This window comes from Dendrobates tinctorius, unplaced genomic scaffold (genome assembly GCF_039654945.1).
Source record: "Dendrobates tinctorius isolate UK_male_01 unplaced genomic scaffold, ASM3965494v1 ptg000159l, whole genome shotgun sequence".
Classification (NCBI taxonomy): domain Eukaryota; kingdom Metazoa; phylum Chordata; class Amphibia; order Anura; family Dendrobatidae; genus Dendrobates; species Dendrobates tinctorius.
In genome coordinates, this window is record NW_027361826.1 from 12,934,734 (window position 1) to 12,957,421 (window position 22,688).

Below are 22,688 nucleotides of genomic sequence, written 5' to 3' on the forward strand. Positions count from 1 at the left end.
CCATATGTGGGAGAAAACTACTGTATGGACACACGTCGGGGCTCGGAAGGGAAGCAGTGACTTTTTGGAATGCAGACTTTGATGGAATGGTCTGCGGGTGTCATGTGCGTTTGGAGAGCCCCTGATGTACCTAAACTATTGAAACTCCCCACAAGTGACCCCATTTTGGACACTAGACCCCCACGGAACTTATCTAGATGTGTGGTGAGCACTTTGAACCCTCAAGTGCTTCACAGAAGTTTATAACACTCGGACGTGAAAATAAAAAAATCATTTTTTTCCACAAAAATGATATTTTTGCCCCCAATTTTTTTATTTTCCTAAGGGTAACAGGAGAAATTGGACCCCAAAAATTGTTTTGCAATTTGTCCTGAGTAGGCTGATACCCTACATGTGGGGGTAAAACACTGTTTGAGCGCATGGCAGAGCTTGGAAGGGAAGGAGCACCATTTGACTTTTTCAACTCAGAATTGGCTGGAATTGAGATCAGACGCCATGTTGCATTTGGAGAGCCCCTGATGTGCCCAAACAGTGGAAACCCCCAATTCTAACTCCAACCCGAACCCCAACACACCCCCTAACCCTAATCTCAGCCCTAACCCTAGCCCTAACCCTAATGGGAAAATGGAAATAAATACATTTTCTTTTAGTTTTATTATTTTTCCCTAACTAAGGGGGTGATAACGGGGGGTTTGATTTACTATTTGTGGCGGTTTTTATGTTTGGCAGCTGTCACACGCTAAAAGACGCTTTTTATTGTAAAAATAGTTTTTGCATCACCACATATTGAGAGCTATAATTTTTCCGTATTTTGACCCACCGAGTCATGTGAGGTCTTATTTTTTGCGGGACGAGTTGATGTTTTTATTGGTACCATTTTCGGGCACGTGACATTTTCTGATCGCTTTTTATTCCGATTTTTGGGACGCAGAATGAACAAAAACCAGCGTTTCATGAATTTCTTTTGGGAGGGTGCGTTTACACCGTTCCGCGTGCGGTAAAATTGATAAAGCGGTTTTATTCTTCGGATCAGTACGGTTACAGCGATACCTCATTTAGGTCGTTTTTTTATGTTTTTTCTGTTTTATGCAATGAAAACTATTTTATATAAAAAATAATTATTTTTGCATCGCTTTATTCTGCGAGCTATAACTTTTTTATTTTTTCGCTGATGATGCTGTTTGGCGGCTCGTTTTTTGCGGGACAAGACGACGTTTTCAGCGGTACCATGGATATTTATATGCGTCTTTTTGATCGCGCGTGATTACACTTTTTGTTTGGCAGTATGATAATAAATCATTATTTTTTTGCTTCGTTTTTTATTTTTATTTTTTAAGGGGTTCGCTAAAGGGGTTAACTAATGGGACAGTTTTATAGGGCGGGTCATTACGGACGCGGCGATACCTAATATGTGTACTTTTATTGGTTTTTTTTTTTTTTTCATTTCCAAAAAATGGATTTATTGGGGGAATATATATATTTTTTTTCTAATTTATTTGGCGATTTTTTTTTTTAATTATTTTAACACTTTTTTTTTTAATTTTTTTTTTAACTTTATTAAATAGTCCCAGGTGGGACATCACTGTCCTGTGACAGATCGCTGATCTGTCACATCACAGATCACTGTGACAGATCAGCGATCTGTCACAGGCAGTGCACTTTTCTTATCCCATCATTTGAAAGGATGTTTGGGGATGATGAATGCATCCTACCATAGAGCAAAAACTGTGAAAGCATTCCTTGAAAAAAGACACATAAGGTCAATGGCATGGCCTGCAAAAAGTCTGGATCTCAATCCAATTGAAAATCTTTGGTGGAAGTTGAAGAAAACGGTCCATGACCAGGCTCCAACCTGCAAAGCTGATCTGGCAACAGCAATCAGAGAAAGTTGGAGCCAGATTGATGAAGAGTCCTGTGTGACACTCATTAAGTCCATGCCTCAGAGACTGAAAGCTGTTATAAAAGCCAGAGGTGGCGCAACAAAATACTAGTGATGTGTTGGAGTGTTTTTTGTTTCTTTGTTTTTCATGATTCCATAATTTTTCCCCTATGCTTGGTTTGAAAAAGTAACCATTACTGACTGTCACAGTTTTTGTTCTTGATTTCTTTTAGTGTTTCTTAAAGCCAGAAAGTTGCCATTTGAATTGACTTTAGTTTTGTGCCATGTCTGTGATCTGCTTTTTTTCTACAAAATGAAACAACTGAATGAACATCCTCCAAGGCCGGTGAGTCCATAATTTTTGCCAGGGGTTGTACATAGTGTCACTGGGCTGATTGCTATAATCGAGATAAAATCACAGTTTTATCAGCAGGAGATTATCATTTGAGGACTATTAAACCTGCTGCCATGTAGTCCTCCACATCATGAGCTCTGTATAGCCCTGCCGCCACCACCACTGATTGGCAGCTTTCTGCCTATGCACAGTATACACAGAAATCTGCCAGTGAGTGGTGTGGGCAGGATTATACACAGCTCAGCATTTAGAGAACTGGTAGATCAGAAGTAAAAAACTGTGATTTTATGAAAACTGCAGCAAGCAGCCCAGTAAGTGACACATCACTGGAATCAGGGTCTCTTCCCCTACATCATGCTGCTCTCAGGTGTGGTTGCAAAAACCTATTGACAGATTCTTTTTAACTGTTTTCATAGCGTACTCTTCAATGGCCACCCCTTGGTTGCTTTACTCCGTTCTTAACTAACCTTTTAGATCCATATTTTTTTCTTTAGTATTTGAGGACAGGGAACTGTTTACTTCATTTTTGGTCACTGGCTTTCTGACATGTCTTCGTCCGCTCCCCATGCATTGCACTTGTGCGTCTGGGACGATGGGGGTCCCGGAATGTCTTCGGGTGGTGCCGCCAGTCCAGGCTTTAGTTTGGAGAGATGTCATGGTCCAAGAGTCTTTGCCAAAAGGAAATGAAGGCGCTTTTTCCCGCACGGGGCGTGGTAAGGTTAACCACGGTGGTTTAAATGCCTTTCATTCGTCCTGTGTCAGCTGAATCCCGCAGACTGTACTAATCAGTAATGTTGTGCTGGATTCCTGCGCTGAGCGATATGGAGGCATCGCACGCTCCTTCCAGGATGCAATCTGCCGAATTTACCATGTTCGTGCTATGTGATGATGTGCTATTTAAAGGTCACCTCTGTAAACTGCGGCAAAGCTGCCGATAACCGTAATAAAGGGAACAGATGACTCCTGGGATGTTAACCCTTAAAGGCTGGGTTGGATGCTTAGTGCAGGGGTGGCTGATGCCAATGGTATCAGCCATAGCTTTTCATGACTTGTCTGCTAAATGGATGCCACTATTACTTATTGATGATGGGTGCTGCTGTTCTGCATCCCTTTAACTCCACTCTCCAAGGCTGTAACGGCATCCATTTACCATCTATATAATAAGAGATTAAACCGCTCATGCCATATCCGTTTAAAAGGACATGTGCATTCATCAGCTCTGCAGTCTCCATAATGGTTTCTGGGTTTGGGGGGGGGGGGGCACTGTTCTTGACTGACAGTTCTGATGAGTAGCAGAACTTGTGCTGAGCTTTGTAATTCTACTGTAACACATTCAGCTATCGGTGTTTTTTTACAGAGTCGACACTGTTATAATACTTACATACTGAGATAACAGCATTTGAACAAGCACACTGCTTAGGAAAATGAGAGCCATGATGTGGAGAACTGCTCTGGAAGTTATATGTGGTGGGTGCTGTTCATTTTGCAAGATTTGTAATGACAGCTTGTCAGCAGCTGAGTGGAATAGAGGAGGAGAGCAGCTAACTGCTGTATAGAAATCAATGAGCTGGAGACTATTGGATTGGATCTTAGGAGTTAACTCCTCTCCTAGAATGTTAACTACTGTGAATACTCATCCAGGCTGAGCTCAATGGAAAAAGCTGTACACTATGTAGGATAAAAGCTCTCATTGCAGGAGAACAAAAGCAGGTAGAAAAAGCAAGTCAATTGCAAACTTGCTTATTTTCATGCTGTCTAACTAATTTAATAACATGAGAACACCCCTTTAACAGATGCTTGTTTGCACAGTTTCCGACAACCATAGACTTGGATGTTGCTGCACAGCGGGAATCCCGAGCCCTGCTCCTGGCGGTCTCCCATTCCTCCCCAGCCGCAGAGGAGGTTGCTCAGCAAACTCATCGATCCCGGCGCTCTGCCCAGACCACCTCCGTGGGTTTGCTTGCTGCTGCCACCAATGGCACAGCTATGGCAATGCAGGCTGCTCAGCAGCAAGATTCTCCAGGGACTGAGTCCTCATGTCGGGCCACTGAGCATGCCCGTGGCGTGATCTCCCATTGGAGATCGAAGGTCACGTGTTCAGGTCCTGCTCCTGTTCGGATTGGCCCATCCGAGAAGCCAGGAAGGTCCCGGACGCTCGCGGCTATAAAAGGTTCGCATGGCCGCTCGGCCATGCGCTAGGATACACTGTATTTTCAGACTATGAGGAGTGAGTGATGTATGCACGTATGAATGTCTCTGGTGACTGACTCATTATGAATCCCCTACCCTTGGTACGCATGTGTTGTGCAGCCTAGCCTGCTAGCGCCCAGGCTTAGGTGTAGGTAGGGCACAGTCAGAGTCAGGCATTAGTCCCCATCAGTGACTTGGCACGCCTCAGTGCACGTGCTCCACACTCCGTAGCCAGCATCTATAGCGGCGTTCGCGGCAGCGACGCCATGCGCTTAGAGGGCCTATAGGAACGCTAACCTCGTGTCCTTGGGGTAGAGTTCTGTGGCCGCTGTCTGTGCGCCTATTGGCCGGGCTCTGTGAGCTAAACAGGCTCCAGTATTTGCGTTCAGCGGCTGTGCGGCTCGGTGAGTCAACAGAGTTCGCTCCTGTTCACACTGGGTGACGTAACCCACGTGTGACTGTTTTCACGCCGCTGCCGCTCTATTCTTCCGCCATTACCTAGCAGCAGTGTACCACCTCTGCACGGTGGACCCCGGGCTGCGAACGCACCTACTATTATTTATAATTTGGTGCGTTCCGCCAGCTCTAACAATATCCTAGCGCCAGGGTCTGGCTAGTAATGGCGGACAAACAACGACTGCACAGGTACATCCGGCAGCTGGAGGGTAGGTTGGCAGAGCTAGAGCGTTCCACCTCAGCTGCAGATGTTACCTCGGTCGCTGTTCAAGCAGCTACAGAGGCTGTCGCCCGTGTCTCCACAGCCAGCCCTGCCCCGACCTTGTCTCGCCTCCCGCTGCCCGAGAATTTCTCGGGTGATAGTGCATCATGCAGGGGTTTCGTGAGTCAGTGCTCCATTCACCTGGAGTTGCTCTCCACACGATTTCCCTCTGAGCGGGCCAAGGTGGGATTTATCATCTCCCTCCTGTCGGGCAGGGCCTTGAAGTGGGCCTCCCCGCTGTGGGAGCGTGAGGATCCCTTGGTACAGAGTGCCACCCATTTTCTGCTCACTCTGAAGCAGGTGTTCCTGGGACCTCGGGTCACGCACGACACCGCACTGCAGTTGCTGGCCCTAACTCAGGGTCCGTCTCTGGTCAACCAGTATGCCATCCTCTTCAGAACTCTGGCCTCTGAGCTGGAGTGGCCAGATAAGGTTCTCATACCTATATTCTGGAGAGGCCTAGCTGATCATGTCAAAGATGCCATGGCTACCAGGGAGGTGCCCACCACTTTGGAGGAACTCATTACGGTCTCCACCCGAATTAACGTTCGCTTCACCGAGCGAGGGCTGGAGCGCTCCAAGTCCAGCCAACGATATAGGTTGGCTCCAAACTTTGCTAGACCGCTGGAATCTCCTGGTCAGCCGCCCGAGCCTCCAGAGGCCATGGAGGTGTCCCGCACGGGGTCCAAGTCCCGGCCTGCACGGGTATCTCCAGTCTGTTTCCGTTGTCGGCCGACTGGGCACGTTGCTAGCCAGTGCCCACAGCGGTCGGGAAACTCTCACGTCTAGTGGTTATCAGAGGGGGCCTTCTAAACACAGCGACTTTCTCCACCAAGCTTCTGTTTAAAGGGGCGTTAGAGTTCAATTCCTCCACTCTGATTGTGGAGGTTTGCGTGGACTCTGGGGCGGAGGGCAATTTCATGTCGTCTGCCTTCGCTCAACAACACGCAATCCCCCTGGTCCTGCTGCCTCAGCCAGTCACTATCAGAGTGGTGAATGGTGCGACACTCCCGTCCCAAATCACCCACCAAACAGCTCCACTGAGACTCTCACTGTCTCCTCATCAGGAGATGCTGTCTCTTCTTGTTATGCCCGAAGGTATCGACCAAGTCCTCCTAGGGGATCTCTGGCTACGATTTCACTCTCCTCACATAGAGTGGTCCTCGGGAAAAATCCTCGGTTGGAGCAAGTCCTGCGAGGGTAGGTGTCTGAGGGACTGCGTACAGGTCGCTACCTCTGAGGTTCCCACAGATCTCTCCTCGCTTCCCAAGCCGTATCAGCAGTATGCAGACGTTTTCTCCAAGAAGGCGGCAGAGACCCTTCCGCCGCACCGCCATTACGACTGCTCTTGCCCGGTGCTGAGCCTCCTCGGGGTCGAGTCTACCCCCTATCTCTCCCAGAGACAGAGGCCATGTCTCAGTATATCAGGGAGAATCTGGCAAGAGGAATTATTAGGAAGTCGGTGTCCCCGGCGGGAGCGGGATTCTTCTTTGTCCAAAAGAAGAATGGAGAATTACGTCCGTGCATCGATTACAGGGGTCTTAACGCCATAACCGTTAAGAACAAATATCCTCTGCCCCTGATATCGGAACTGTTTGATAGGCTATGGGGAGCGAGTGTGTTTACTAAGCTTGATCTGCGGGGAGCCTATAACCTGATTCGCATCTGTGATGGGGACGAATGGAAGACGGCATTTAACACCAGAGACAGGCACTATGAATACCTGGTGATGCCCTTCGGGCTATGTAATGCTCCAGCCGTCTTCCAAGACTTTGTGAACGATATCTTCTGGGATATGCTTACCACCTCGGTAGTAGTCTATCTGGACGATATTCTCATTTACTCTCCAGATACTGACTCCCACCGGAGAGATGTTTGCAAAGTTTTCAATCTCCTGCGGGCAAACTCCCTTTATGCCAAGTTGGAGAAATGTGTGTTTGAGCAGGAGTCCTTGCCTTTCCTGGGCTACATCATCTCTCCCCAGGGTTTGGCCATGGATCCTGGCAAACTACAGGCGGTGATGGATTGGCAAGAACCCCATTCTCTCAAAGCGGTGCAGCGCGTTATGGGGTTCATAAATTACTATCGCCAATTCATTCACCTTTTCTCAACTTTATTAGCGTCCTTGGTAGCCCTCACCAAGAGGTGTGCAAACCCCAAACTGTAGTCGGAAACTGTCTCCAAGGCCTTCGCTTCTATTAAATCCCACTTCGCTAGCGCTCCCATTCTACATCGCCCCGATGTAGTTAAGCCCTTCATTCTGGAGGTGGATGCCTCTTCCGTCGGTGCTGGAGCGGTCCTGTTCCAGAAGGACTCGCAAGGTCGGAAGCACCCATGCTTCTTCTCTAAGACCTTCACACCGGCGGAGAGGAATTATTCCATCGGGGACAGGGAGTTGCTAGCAATGAAGCTGGCCTTCTCAGAGTGGAGACACCTCCTGGGGGGGGCTCGCCACACTTTCCAGGTGTTCACCGACCACAAAAATTTGGTCTATCTACAGACAGCCCAGCGGCTGAATTCTCGCCAGGCCAGATGGTCCTTGTTCTTCTCCCGATTCCATTTCACCCTGCATTTTCTCTCCGGGGAGAAGAACGTCCAGGCCGACGCTCTTTCTCGCTCCGTGGTGTCATCGGAGGAGTAGGAGCCTCGGCTGATAGTCTCATTGGAGAGCCTGAGGACCGGTTGCTCTTAAGTCGGTACCTCCGGGCAAGACTTTTGTCCCTGCCCATCTGCGACGGGAGGTCCTCTCTTGGGCTCATTCATCCAGGGTGGGGGGACATTTTGGGACCAAACGGACCTCTGATCTCCTGGCAAGGACATACTGATGGCCGCATATGGCCCGTGACGTCAGGGACTATATTCAGGCGTGCGTCTCTTGCACCCAGAATTGGTCCTCTTGGCAGCGGCCCGCTGGGTTACTCTATCCCCTGCCGGTAGCGGACAGGCCCTGGGAGATGGTCGTTATGGACTTTGTGGTGGGTCTGCCCAAGTCCAGTGGCAGCACCTTCATTTGGGTGGTCACCGATCATTTCTCCAAGATGGTGCATCAGGTGCCACTCTCGCGGCTGCCTTCTGCATGGGACATGGCAGTGTTGTTTATTGAACATGTCTTCCGCCTGCACGGCTTGCCGGATAAGATTGTCAGCGACCGGGGTCCTCAGTTTGCATCTCGGTTCTGGAGAGAGCTCTGTTCTCTGCTCAGCATCGAGCTAAATCTCTCCTCGGCCTATCATCCCGAGACGAATGGGTTGGTTGAGAGAGTCAACCAGACCCTGGTGACATATCTGCAACATTTTGTCTCGGCCATGCAGGATGACTGGGCATCCTTGCTGCCGTGGGCGGAGTTTGCTTTGAACAACGCTGTGGCTGACTCCTCCGGTCAGACCCCATTCCTCTTAAATTACGGCCAGCATCCGCGCGTCCCCGTGCCCATGCCCGTGTCATCCACCAACTAGGGTGGCAGACTGGGCGGTGGAGGTACGTGACATTTGGGATCGCACGCAGGATGCTATCCGGGCCTCCAAGGAGAGAATGAGGGCCTCCGCTGACGCACACAGGCGTCCTGCTCTGACCTTCGCCCCTGGTGACTTAGTGTGGCTTTCTGCCCGAAACATCAGGCTGCGGGCTGAATCCGCTAAGTTCGCACCACGCTATATTGGTCCTTTCAAGGTCCTCGAGCAGATCAATCCTGTGGTCTACCGCCTGGCCCTTCCACCACACTTGGCTATTTCTGACACGTTTCATGTGTCCCTCCTTAAGCCGGTTCACATGTCCCGGTTTTCTGAGCCATCTGCCGGGGACATCAGACCTGTCGTCTGACGAGTTTGAGGTCAGTGCCATTGTGGGATGCAAGATGATGCGGGGCAAAAAGTTTTATTTGGTGGATTGTAAGGGTCATGGTCCAGAGGCTCGGTCCTGGGAGCCAGGGAAGAACATCCACGCTCCACTTCTCATTGCGGAATTTGTGCGGCGCGAGGCTCGGCGAGGGGGGGCCCTAGGAGGGGGGGGTAATGTTAGGCGTCAGGTTCCTGTTGCCGCACAGCGGGAATCCCGAGCCCTGCTCCCGGCGGTCTCCCATTCCTCCCCAGCCGCAGAGGAGGTTGCTCAGCAAACTCGTCTGTCCCGGTGCTCTGCCCAGACCACCTCCGTGGGTTTGCTTGCTGCTGCCACCTCTGGCACAGCTATGGCAATGCAGGCTGCTCAGCAGCGAGATTCTCCAGGGACTAAGTCCTCATGTCGGGCCACTGAGCATGCCCGTGGAGTGATCTCCCGTTGGAGATCGAAGGTCACATGTTCAGGTCCTGCTCCTGTTCGGATTGGCCCATCCGAGAAGCCAGGAAGGTCCGGACGCTCGCGGCTATAAGAGGTTCGCATGGCCGCTCGGCCATGCGCTAGGATACACTGTATTTTCAGACTATGAGGAGTGAGTGATGTATGCACGTATGAATGTCTCTGGTGACTGACTCATTATGAAACCCCTACCCTTGGTACGCATGTGTTGTGCAGCCTAGTCTGCTAGCGCCCAGGCTTAGGTGTAGGTAGAGCAGAGTCGGAGTCAGGCATTAGTCCCCATCAGTGACTCGGCACGCCTCAGTGCACGTGCTCCACACTCCGTAGCCAGCGTCTATAGTGGCGTTCGCGGCAGCGACGCCGTGCGCTCAGAGGGCCTAGAGGAACCGCTAACCCCGTGTCCTTGTGGTAGAGTTCTGTGGCCGCTGTCTGTGCGCTTTTTGGCCGGGCTCTGTGAGCTAAACAGGCTCCGGTATTTGCGTTCAGCGGCTGTACGGCTCTGTGAGTCATCAGAGTTCGCTCCTGTGCACACTGGGTGACGTAACCCACGTGTGACTGTTTTCACGCCGCTCTATTCTTCCGCCATTACCTAGCAGCAGTGTACCACCTCTGCACGGTGGACCCCGGGCTGCGAACGCACCTACTATTATTTATAATTTGGTGCGTTCCGCCAGCCCTAACAGTGAGCCTGTCAGTTCTCCTATCTATAGGTAAATAAAACTGAGTGTGTGTATGTATGTGTGTGTGTATCAAGCCACGGCCACTCCACATAGCAACTAATCACTAAGCATCTTTCTTTTCACCAGAGGCTGTATAAAAGATGAAAGCTGAGCTGTGATTGGTTGCTTTGAGCAACAGTTTTCCTTGTAACCAATCACTAATCATCTTTCATTTCACCAGAGTTGTTTAACAGATGAAAGCTGAGCTATGATTGGTTGCTATGAGCAACAGTTTTGCTTGTAGACAGTTTTGGTAACTGAGGCCTATTATTCTTATCATTTCTATGGTGTTATCGTCCTTCTGTAAAGCTGGAAATAACACAATTTATTACCGTGCCAACACAGACCACCCTCTGACACAAATTGCAGGGGGAGTCCAGGGGAAGCCCAGTATCACTCAGGATAGGATTAGATACACAGCCCAGTATCACACAGGACAGGATTAGATACGCAGCCCAGTATCACACAGGAAAGGATTAGATACACAGTCCAGTATCACACAGGACAGGATTAGATACGCAGCCCAGTATCACACAGGAAAGGATTAGATACACAGTCCAGTATCACACAGGATATGATTAGATACACAGTTCAGCACACAGTATCAGACAGGATAGGATTAGATACAAGGCTCAGCAGAGAGTATCGCACAGGCTGGGATTAGATACACGGTTCAGCAGTCAGTATAACACAGGATAGGATTAGATACACGACTCAGAACACAGTATCACACAGGATAGGATTAGATACACGGTTCAGCAGTCAGTATAACACAGGATAGGATTAGATACATGACTCAGAACACAGTATCACACAGGATAGGATTAGATACACGGTTCTGCAGTCAGTATCACACAGGCTGTGATTAGATACACAGCCCAATATAACACAGGATAGGATTAGATACATGGCTCAGCAGACTGTATCACACAGGATAGGATTAGATACACGGTTCAGCAGTCAGTATCACACAGGCTAGGATTAGATACATGGCTCAGCAGTCAGTATTACACAGCTGAGGATTAGATACACGGCTCAGCAGTCAGTATCACACAAGATAGGATTAGATACACAGCCCAGTATCACACAGGATAGGATTAGATACACAGCTCAGCACACAGTATCAAACAGGATAGGAATAGATACACGAGTCAGCAGACAGTATTACACAGCTGAGGATTAGATACACGGCTCAGCAGTCAGTATCACAGGATAGGATTAGATACACGGCTCAGCACACAGAAACACACAGGATTTGATTATATACACAGCTCAGCAGATGGTATTACACAGGATAGGATTAGATACACAGCTCAGCAGACTTTATCACACAGGAGAGGATTAGATACATGGCTCAGCATACAGTATTACACAGGATAGGATTAGATACACGGCTCAGCACACAGTATCACTCAGGATAGGATTAGATACACGGCTCAGCACACAGTATCACACAGGATAGGATTAGATACACAGCTCAGCAGACTGTATCACACAGGAGAGGATTAGATACACAGCTCAGCAGACTGTATCACACAGGAGAGGATTAGATACACAGCTCAGCAGACTATCACACAGGAGAGGATTAGATACACAGCTCAGCAGACTGTATCACACAGGTTAGGATTAGCTACACGGCTCAGCAGACAGTATCACACAGGATAGGATTAGATACACGGCTCAGCACACAGTATCACACAGGATAGGATTAGATACACGGCTCAGCACACAGTATCACACAGGATAGGATTAGATACACAGCTCAGCAGACTGTATCACACAGGAGAGGATTAGATACACAGCTCAGCAGACTGTATCACACAGGAGAGGATTAGATACACAGCTCAGCAGACTGTATCACACAGGTTAGGATTAGATACACGGCTCAGCAGACAGTATCACACAGGATAGGATTAGATACACAGCTCAGCAACAGGGTGGGCCAAAGGAGAGGACATTTTCGTTCCAAGAATTCCACTCGATCCATCTGATTTACCTTTGATTTTAAACGCCTCCAGTTTCCACTTCAGCTGGCATTTGCAATGTCCATTAACAATGCTCAGGGACAGTCCTTGAAAGTAGTAGGGATCGATTTGCAATCTCCATGCTTTTCTCATGGTCTACTGTATGTGGCCTGTTCAAGAGATGGAACTGCCAAAAATCTGTTCATCTTTGCATCGGAAGGAAAAACCAAAAATGTTTATCAAAAGGCTCTTGAATGAGCTGAAAAAAAAAATACTATCAATACTTAGGTAATCGTTTAGTTAATTTGTGTTGCAAATCTGTAGTGTTGAATATGTGATGTGAAATGTTTTTATGTGCAATATAATAATTATAATTTGTTATAACTAACCACAGTTGGCGTTACCTGAGCATAGCAACCGGGCTCTTCAGTTAGTACCTTCTAAACCGCCACCATGGCTTTTTATAATGCTTATTGCTGCATTACAGTAGTCTGTCCTCTGCAATGTACTTATTTCTATGTGCACTAAGCAAATCATCTTGTTAATGCGTTAATTCCCCCAGACGGATCTTGTAAGCACACCTCCCTGGAAGTTCATCCAGCACAACAACAATGTCAAAATCAGGTCCCTTCAAATCTCAGACACATTTTGCCCCCTTTGTCAGACATAGTGCGCCCATGAAGTCGGGGAACATACAACTAGCTCCAGTGTGCATGATCAGGGAAGGCCGAACGTTGCGCATATAACCTGAGATTTACAGGGACCTGAGGGTGACATTGTCATTATGCTGCATGTCCGTCATACCCAGAGGAGTGTGCTTTCAAGATCTGAGACCGGATTAGTTTGGCGGAATCCACGCCCCTACCTGACCAGGTAAGTTTAGAAGAGGCGGGAGCAGTCTGGTTCCTCCTAATGATATGTGCACAAGATGATTTTTAAAGCAGGAATTTGAGACTATTTAAAAAAAACATGTTAGAAAAAAAGAAATGTTATTTTTATTTTTCAGAAAAAGCAACCGATGGATCTCTGCGTTCTGAAGACTGGGCCTTGAACATGGAGATATGTGATATTATCAATGAGACTGAAGAAGGGTAATGACACCAAGTTCCCCGTTTTCTGTCATGCCACATATTTGACTAGTCAATGACTCCAATGTTTTCTCTTAGGCCTAAAGATTCAATCAGAGCCCTAAAGAAGAGGATTGTGGGGAATAAGAACTTTCAGGAGGTGATGTTGGCCTTGACGGTGAGTTCTACCTCAACTCCATCCTGTTTAGGGAGCCTGTAGCACAGCGACATCAGATAGTACGTGCAGAGGGCAGGGACCACCGGAGCTGGAGCTTCTCAAACTGACTGACCGTACATACTGGGGCATGGTGTCATGAGCGAGGTCATACTATAGGATAGTATTAGGTTATAGTAGTTATTGCACATGAAATAACCCTCCCGTGTTGTTCGCTCCTCCAGGTACTTGAAGCTTGTGTGAAGAACTGTGGCCATCGATTTCATGTATTGGCAGCTAGCCAAGAATTTGTGGAGGGCGTGCTAGTAAGGGCAATTTTGCCTAAAAATAATCCCCCGGCTATAGTCCATGATAAAGTGCTCAATTTGATACAGGTACGGTGACACCACACAATGGGAATGTGTTTAAAGGGAATGTGTCATCAGAACATGACCTATTATTTACCATAAATCAGGTTTTTGTGTTAAATGTATTTAAAGAAAAAAAAATTGATTAATTTTTGTAAAATTTTTTTCCCCATATCACAATCAGTATTAAAAATAAAACTAGGTAACTGGGGCTATTTTAGACTCTTTAAATTCCTATTGTATTAGGAAACAACACGTGTACATAGCCACAGTGGTCAGATCCCGACCTTAGCTTTTGTATTTTAGTGTCCAATGAGCATGTTCAAAAGTCATATGTTACATTGCCTACTGTGATTGGTGGATCTTGTGTAATCAGTTGTGTATAGAGGTGTTACCTGTCATTGTAATCCTGCCTCTGATGATAAGGAGCCTTCTGAAAAAAGCTCCAGTGGCCAGTGTGAAAATTGCAAGATTATTTTTTGCACGTCAGAACATGTCCAAAAATTCTTTATTTATTTTTATATTTCTTATTTTTGCATTTTTTTTATTATAAGCGATTTTTTTTTTTTTTTTGCCTTATGGTGTTTATTGACATCTTTTATTCATGCACTACAGTCTTCAAAATCGCACACTCAGGTTGATGAATGTTGTGCCGAATCAAAGATGCTCTTCTTTTATCTTTTTTTTTTTTTTTAAATATCGCATAATCTTTCCTTATGTCATACGTTAGTCTTCAACTGCGCAAGGTATAAAATTAGATATTGTACTCACACTTTGTGACATTTCACTAGTCGCATATCATGAATAAGGCTAAGGCGTCTAGACAGGGAAAACCACTCAAGCAAAAAAAAACCAAAAACTTGATGAAACAAAGTAAACTTATAAAAAAATAAAAAAGTTGAAGTTAAAATATGGATTAGGCACAAATAAATAGTCAATGTCAGAACCTTTTTTAGTCCAGAAAAAGAAGGCGCAGAGACAGTGATGAATCCGAGGCAAAGAGTTTTTTTTTTTTAGATTATAGTGTGACCCATTTGCAATCCGCAACATGTCAATTTACATTTTTTGCAATGCAAAGGATGAAACGAGTGGAAGACATTCACATGGGGATTTTGTTCTGCAGAAGGCCTGACGTGGAAGGCTGCATGGGACCATAAAGAAATTATAGATAATTAAAGGGGTTTTCCACTTTTAGAAAATTGGACTCCTAATGTTTTTATATATGTAACATAACAGAGCAGTTGCGCCCCTTCTTCATGTCCCCGCTCAGAGTATTGGTTGCCATCTACCTTGGCTGAGCCACTAAGTTTAGTGATTGCCTGCAGCGGTAACATGAGCTGCCGATGTGACAGCATTCCTACTGCCAAAACACGGAGAGTAGGGCATCGGTGGAAAGCGGACTCCTCTCTCCCCATTGAAAATACGTGCACACTTGACAAACTGAGCGCGCATGTATGTTGACCACTATCTAGGGTGTATGGGGACCTCAGGGAGAGGCATGACTGACTTGTACAATTAATCATTTTCCTCTGCATCAACAATTTTTTTTTTTTTAATGGTTTTATCGTTTGGAGATGTCAATTTTGCCATCAAAACATATTATGGAAATTTTCTAAAACTGGACTGAAAATTGCATTAAAATCTGAAATATTGCCAGCTATGCTCCAGAGTAGATTTTTTTTTTCCTAGAATTTATTTTTTATTTTCTGGCGTAATTTGTCGGGCTGCTGTTGGCCGTTCCCCTTGCGCGTCGTGACCTTTAATAAGACAATTTTCTGCCGTGAACGCCTTCATGAATTCTCACCCAAGTATGCTACCCTGTAGACTAAGATCCAGTGTATCGAGATATTTCATGGCCACCACCTGATGGCAGCCAGGTTTTGCAGAAGACTGAGATCTGCGATGTTCCTTTTGTGTCATGTTAAAGTAAAAAATGTGATTTAGATTAGAAAATAGTTTTATTAAATGAAATGTCTCCTGTTCGATTTTACATCTGTGCTTTATAGATGCTGACATGAATAAGAGCCATTTGACAGAGAATTGTCCTATATGGCTACAGTTCCTGTGAAGGATAGCCCTTTACCAGAGAACAAGGAGTGACTAGCTCTCCAGGTTTACATTAGAACTGTCCGATAACTCATCCATTCCTTAAAGCGAACCTGTCAGCAGTTTTGGCCAATATGAGATAAGGCCACCACCTTTCAGGGCTGATATATAGCATTCTATAATGCTGCAGATAAGCCCCCGAGCAGACCTGCAAGAGAAGAAAAATAACTTTTATTATACTCGCCTGCCGGACGGTCCGGTCCACCGATGTCTCTCTTTTTGGTCTGGTGCCTCCAGTAAAGTACTGCAATGCGCAGGCGCTGGGCCTCTCTGACCTTTCCCGGCGCCTGCGCAGTGCAGTACCTTGCTCCTCCCTCAACAGGGCAGATATGTACGCCTGCGCAAGAGCGCGATGCCAGGGAGCCTGTGTGTATGACACAGGGACGTGTCATCCACACAAACCTAGAAATAGGACTGCATCGCAAGAAGATGGGAGGTGCCAGACCAAAAAGAGCGACACCCTTTGGACTGGACAGCCCTGCAGGTGAGTATAATAAAAGTTATTTTTCTTCTCTTGCAGGTTGGATTGGGGGCTTATCTACAGCACTATAATAGAATGCTGTTGATAAGGCCTGAACGGCGATGGCCATAACCTGGTGACAGGTTCCCTTTAATGATAATGAAATGGCTCTGCTCTTTCAGTCTCATTCTACACAGCAAAGCTAGCTGACTTTTGAGCTAGAGAAAACCAGAAGAGTAAATCTATTCTGACAGCTCTAATCACCATTGTGACAGCTGGAACATTTTAGTATTTTTTTATGTGAATGGACAATAAAAACTCCTTTTTTTAGTGGAATGTGAATTTTTTTTGTGTTTTATTTGTTACTCTGATAGAATAGCCATATAAAACTTCGCATTGCGTTTTTGACATTCGTCAGTGGCTTCGTTGGGCATTTCATCTGAAGCCCTGAAAACTGGTATTCAGGCATTTGCGCCCACAGGGCTATTAACTTTAAGTTTAATGAGGCAGACCGTTCCCCCAGTTTTTGTGACCCATTTCACAAAGTGCGGCACTGCCAAAATGAAGTCATGCTGAGCACATAAGGACACCATCAGCTTGATTGAAGGCAATGGCCCGGTCAGGGGTTGGGGTTAAATCCCATTTTTCAGGGTTCCAAACTAAAGTGCCAATGGAAGCGTTGATGTGTTGCGAAAACATGATGTGAACATAGCCTTACTGAGGCTCAGCTAAAAGGCATCTAGGCAAGCAAACACATAGGAATCATAAATGGAAAAATGATGCAAATACTATTATGTTGAATCTATTTTTATTGAAAGAGACATCAAATAGACAGACAGAGTAAACAAAATAAACATACAAAATCGTAAAGATTGTACATCATCTGAACAATTTCACATTATAACAATCCCTTATAACTTTATCACATCTGCTTGAGGTAAAGTTTCGCATCTTCCCAATAGAATGCATGTTGAGTATACCCATATCCACTGTCGCTACCCAAGTTCCACCCGAATAATTGGCCCTTAGTATTAATTAACCCCACCATAAGGGTTGCATTAAACATTCTGCTTACATAAAATGGTGCAGCCAGGGGAGCAAACCTTCCTCTCATTATCTTAATTCTTAATACCATAGATGGGCAGGAACAGTGCAGTAGCGTTCGTTCAAAATATCTTTTACATTCCTCAGTGGGGGTGTGTTATAGAAAGAAGAAGAGAGAAGGAAAGATAAAAATAAAAAATAAAAAAAAAAAAGGGGGAAGAAAGAACACAAAAATTATAATTGGGACGTTTAGGGGTAGTAAAGAAGGGAGAATGTGGGAGAAAGGGGGGGAATTGGGCGCTAGACTCCCGAACCGGCCCCTAAGAAGCCTCCTCAACCAGTCGAGGCAGCCCAGTAGTTTCTTTGAACAAGATCCATGGACGCCAAGTACGAATCAAGCGGGAGTTGTCCCCCTCCATCTCGGCCATCAGCTCTTCCATTCGGAAAATTTCTGCAAATTCTGACACCCATTCCGCCATGGTTGGCGGTGATGTTGCCCTCCAATGGCGTGGGATTACCATACGTGCTGCAGTTATACAAAATCTGAGAATGCTCCGTTTCTGAGCTGATATGGAGCCTGGGAGGATCGAGAGGATGGCGACTTGTGGGGAAGGGGGGACATCATCACCAGTAATTGTTTGATAAGCCAGAAACACTCTCTTCCAGAAGGGCTGTATCGCGGAGCACTGCCACCATATATGGTATAGTGTGCCCCTCTCGGTTCCACACCGCCAACAAGTGTCCTCCACCGACGGAAAGATAGACTTTAGTCTAACGGGGGACAGATACCATCTGGTCAGTATCTTAAAATTTTTCTCCTGTGCGCCCCCGGCCGGGGACATTTTATGTGTAAATAGGTAGGCTTTGTTAAGATCCTCTACCGAGAATCTACATCCCATCTCCTCCTCCCATGCCCGGATATAGCTCGGGATCGTCTCCGAGTTCTCAACCTGGAGCTCTCTATATAATAGAGAGATCAAGTGGGAAGGGGATTCTATTTGCTGTAATAAGTTTTCCAGTCTTGTCTCGGGGAGGTGAGATGTATGACCAGCTATGTGGCTCTGAACAAACGATCTCAACTGATTATATTTCATCCAAGAGAGCCCCTCAGTGGGAAACTGATCTTGTAGAGACCCCAAAGATGGAATATCTCCTCCCACCAGTACTTGCCCCAAGAGTAAATCAGAACTAATATGCCAGCCCAAGAAGCGGTCCCTGAAACGTCCTGGAGGAAAGTCTGGGTTGCCAAAAATTGGTGTCAACGGGTTCAGGGCACTAATTAATCCCTTCTTAATTTTTATGCGATTCCATAGTCGTAATGTCTCCTGTACCAAAAAAACGGTCGATCCCTCAGAGCCGCCTGCCGCAAAATCACAGCATCGGATCCAAGGGAGGTGTCTTAAGGGAATGTCAAAGGATGTCTGTTCCAGTTGGACCCATTGTTTAGAGCGATGGCTGTATCGCCAGTCAAACAGGCGTACTAATGTGGATGCCCTATGATAAAGTTCTAAGTCAGGGAGACCTGCACCGCCTCTGGACTTTGGAGCAGTCAGACTGGCATATTTTAAACGGGGCCTAGAAGCCTGCCAAACGAATCGGATCAGTGCGGATCTGATGGTCTGGAAGAATGCCTTCGGCGGAGTGATCGGGACCGCCTGAAACAAATACAGAAATCTGGGAAGAACATCCATCTTGAAAGAGTTCATCCTCCCAAACCATGAGATATTTTTTCGTCCGTATTCCCTCAATCGCCTCAGGGTCGATTCCAGAAGGGGTAAATAATTAAGTTTATAAAGGTCGGTCATGTCAGTAGGAATTTGAACGCCCAAATATTGAATAGCTCCATTCTTGCATCTAAAGGGGAAATTCCCCATTGTTCTCGTAAGTTCTGCTTGTCCCAAGGATATGTTAAGGGCTTCAGTTTTCTGAAGATTGATTTTAAAATTACTGGCTGCACCATATTTTCTAAACTCCATCATTAGTGATGGGAGGGAAATGTGTGGCTGAGATATATACAATAAAAGGTCATCCGCGTAAAGAGAAACCTTATAATGGACATGGTTCACCCATAGACCGTGTACACTGGGGTTCTTCCTAATAGCTACTGCCAAATGTTCCATGACCACCGTGTATAAGAGGGGTGACAAAGGGCATCCCTGTCGTGTGCCGTTTCCAATAACTATAGGGTCTGACAATGCGCCATTGACCCTAACTCTCGCCGAAGGGCTGGAATATAGAGCCGCAATTCTTTGTAGGAAGCGGCTCCCCAGGCTTATCTGTCGTAAGGCCGAGAACATGAACCCCCAGTGTACCCGGTCAAAGGCTTTCTCTGCGTCAATCGACAGTAGTGCCATTGGTTTATTTTTTATTTTAGCATGTGCAGTCAGGATGAGGGTCTTGTTTATCCCGTCTCTCGCCTCCCTTCCCCGTACAAACCCCACCTGATCCGAGTGTACAGCCAAAGGCAGAAGGGGAGCCAGTCTGTTGGCCAAGATTTTTGCGTAGAGTTTCACGTCCACATTAATGAGTGATATTGGACGGTAATTGGTCACCACCGTAGGGTCCTTACCCGGTTTCGGTATCACTGTGATGAAAGACTCTAAAGATTGTGGAACAAATGGGGCCTCGCCGGTAATGGAATTAAAGACCTGTGTCATAGTGGGGCTAAGTTGTTCCCGAAACGTTTTGTAAAAATGAGGAGAAAAGCCGTCCGTCCCGGGCTCTTACCGGCCGGAGTGCTCCGAATAACCTCATCAATTGCAAATACTATTATATTATTAAATGCATTCTATAGAATAACGAGTAATTCATAACATGTGGCAAAATCTTCATACTCTGTGCAGCTGTAAATGATACTGAATTTATTTGACATTTTAAGCATCTCCCGTTTCCTAATTACAGGCATGGGCCGATGCTTTCCGCAGCACTCCGGACCTAACGGGGGTGGTCACCGTCTACGAGGACCTGAGACGGAAAGGGCTTGAGTTTCCAATGACTGATCTGGACACTCTGTCTCCTATTCACACACCCCAGGCGGTAAGTTCTTCATTGGGGCCATATATAGTTTTCTTTTTTTTTTACATTATTATGGGGTAATCATCTCTCCTGAGCTTCTATTACCTGCATTTAGAGATCTGCTTTACTGCAGCCTCATGGGCAATAGTCAGCAGTTTGTAGGCATGCTCTATGATCTGTGTCTGCGCAGGAAGGGGGTGGAGGTGAGCTGTGACCTGCACCCATTGCATATTAGCAGATCCTTTGTTGTGTGTGTGTGTGTGTGTGTGTATATATATATATATATATATATATATATATATTGTGAGGTGCCAAGGGGAGAGGTACTAGAAAACAGGTATATTTCTCCCCGTTTCATTTCATATGTCTCCCTGTACTGATGATGAAGCCAGTTTATTTCACTGTAATCCAGTCCTGGTTTCCTTAGTGATCAGCATGGAAAGGACTGGTAGTTCCCCTCCATTTATTCAATCCAGGTTTTGGTTTCCTGACTGGTCCAGCTGATATAATCAGGAGGAGCTGGGATCTCTCAGTCTCTGGTCTGCTGAGCTGGGAGCTGACACAGTAAGATTACATGGACTTGTTTGCTGTTATATAGGTTTATTTTGTAGTTAGCCTGCTATTGTTAGTTAGTGGCCAGACGGCCTTAGACGTTTTATTTCATGTTTGGCATGTGTAACATTGAATAACAAGTGTGCACAATAAATATGCCGTGTCCATATCCATGTGGAAATTGCTAGTCTGCTGCAGTTACTTCATAGCCACACGCTTGTGCCAAAGCAAAGATCCCAGCTGAGCTATCTATTCCCCACAATATATATATATATATATATATATATATATATATATATACACACACACACACTTTCTTTTACAATGCTGTGAATGTGAACTGGAATACAGACTGGTCCATATCTGCCGGACACTTGTATGTTCTTCCCCATATCTTGTGACAGCTGGAATATTTTACTAGCAGCCTGGCAGAGTGCCCAGTTCAAACCAGGAGTGTAGCCATGCCACTGGTCTAGCCATCAATTTTCCGGAGCATCCTGGCCCCCCGGCAAGCGGGAAGCCGGAGGGTTGGGGAGCGGTGTGCTCCTGAAGAAGCATGAAAATCAATTGCAATTTGCCATTTTTCCTGCATTTCCTCTAGAACACAAGTATGTGAACATAATATTAACATATATGCCAAGATGGAAAATAAATACTTTTACTGCTCAATTGTTTCTTCCCCAGAGTATTGTCACACCCGACCCCATGCCACGACCGGTTTTGCCACCTCCTGATACTCTTCAAAGAGGCAGTTCAGTTAGTCGTCCTGCACCACCCCCTTATGCAAGTCAGGCTCCTGCAGGACCCCCAGGCGACGCTCCGATAATCCCCACATCTGAACAGGTAAGTTGAGCTTTCTATCTATTGCAGCCTCATGGCAAGATATGTCAACCCATCGGATGTACAGGTAACGAATGAAGGCTGCAGTGGGAGAGGTAGTCCGCCGACTCTCTACTTCCATCCCATAATTGTGCACGGATCACGCTGCCAACCAGCATCCAATTAAGGAAATAGTAGAAAAACCTGTCCAGTCTCAAAACAGATGAGTGTAGAAAAAACTTTGGGGCTGATACATGAGAGCTTACACCATATCCGGCATAAAATGCTTGTTGCAAAATTTCTGCACAGCACGAGGTTGCGCACAAAATTTGGCGATTTGTGAAGTTTTTGCACCATTTTCTGGCTAGCACATGGAGGGCTATGCGGCTCTTCAAAGAACTACCTCCCCACACCATTACTGACCCATTGCCAAACCGGTCATGCTGGAGGATTCTGTCACCTGTGCTCAGTGTGAACCTGCTCTCATCCATGAAGAGCAGAGGAGCCAGTGTCGAATCTGCCAGTCGCCCTGCATGGTGTAGTGGCTGTTGCAGGTAAATTTGCAGGGTTCTGACACTGCTCTTCTTGTTCCTTCTTTTACAAAGGAGGAGGTAGCGGTCCTGTTGCTGGATTGTTGTCCTCTTACAAGCCCCCTCCATGTCTTTCTGAGGGTTGTAGACCTCTACTGCCCAAAACAACAGCCAAAAAGTGTGAGAGCAGAGACATGGTCTGTGGTCACCCCCTGCAGAGCCACTACTTTATACTGGTTGTCTTGCTAATTGTCTATCATTTCTACCTGTTGTCTGTTCCATTTGCACAGCAGCAGGAGAAATTGATTCACAATCTGTTGCTTCATAACTGGACAGGTTGGTTTCACAGAAGTGTGATTGATTTGGAGTTACATTGTGTTGTTTAAGTGTTTCCTTTATATTTTGAAGCAGAATAGTTTTCTTTCTGATGAAAATATAAAAAAAACTATTTTTTTGGG

General features: G+C 46.2%; 1 protein-coding gene across 3 annotated transcripts in view; it reads left to right on the forward strand.

Annotated features, from left to right (window-relative positions):
• Positions 1 to 22,688, forward strand: part of LOC141052331 (target of Myb1 membrane trafficking protein-like) — a 140,348-nt gene that overhangs the window by 27,356 nt on the left and 90,304 nt on the right. For 2 of the 3 annotated variants that reach the window (XM_073549546.1, XM_073549548.1), the window contains exons 2-6: positions 13,122 to 13,206; positions 13,282 to 13,360; positions 13,582 to 13,731; positions 20,216 to 20,350; positions 21,566 to 21,724. In XM_073549546.1, coding sequence (XP_073405647.1) covers positions 13,122 to 13,206; positions 13,282 to 13,360; positions 13,582 to 13,731; positions 20,216 to 20,350; positions 21,566 to 21,724 — 608 coding nt within the window. Of the gene's footprint in view, positions 1 to 2,035; positions 2,226 to 13,121; positions 13,207 to 13,281; positions 13,361 to 13,581; positions 13,732 to 20,215; positions 20,351 to 21,565; positions 21,725 to 22,688 lie in introns of those variants that run through there. The other variant, XM_073549547.1, reaches the window with a different exon arrangement.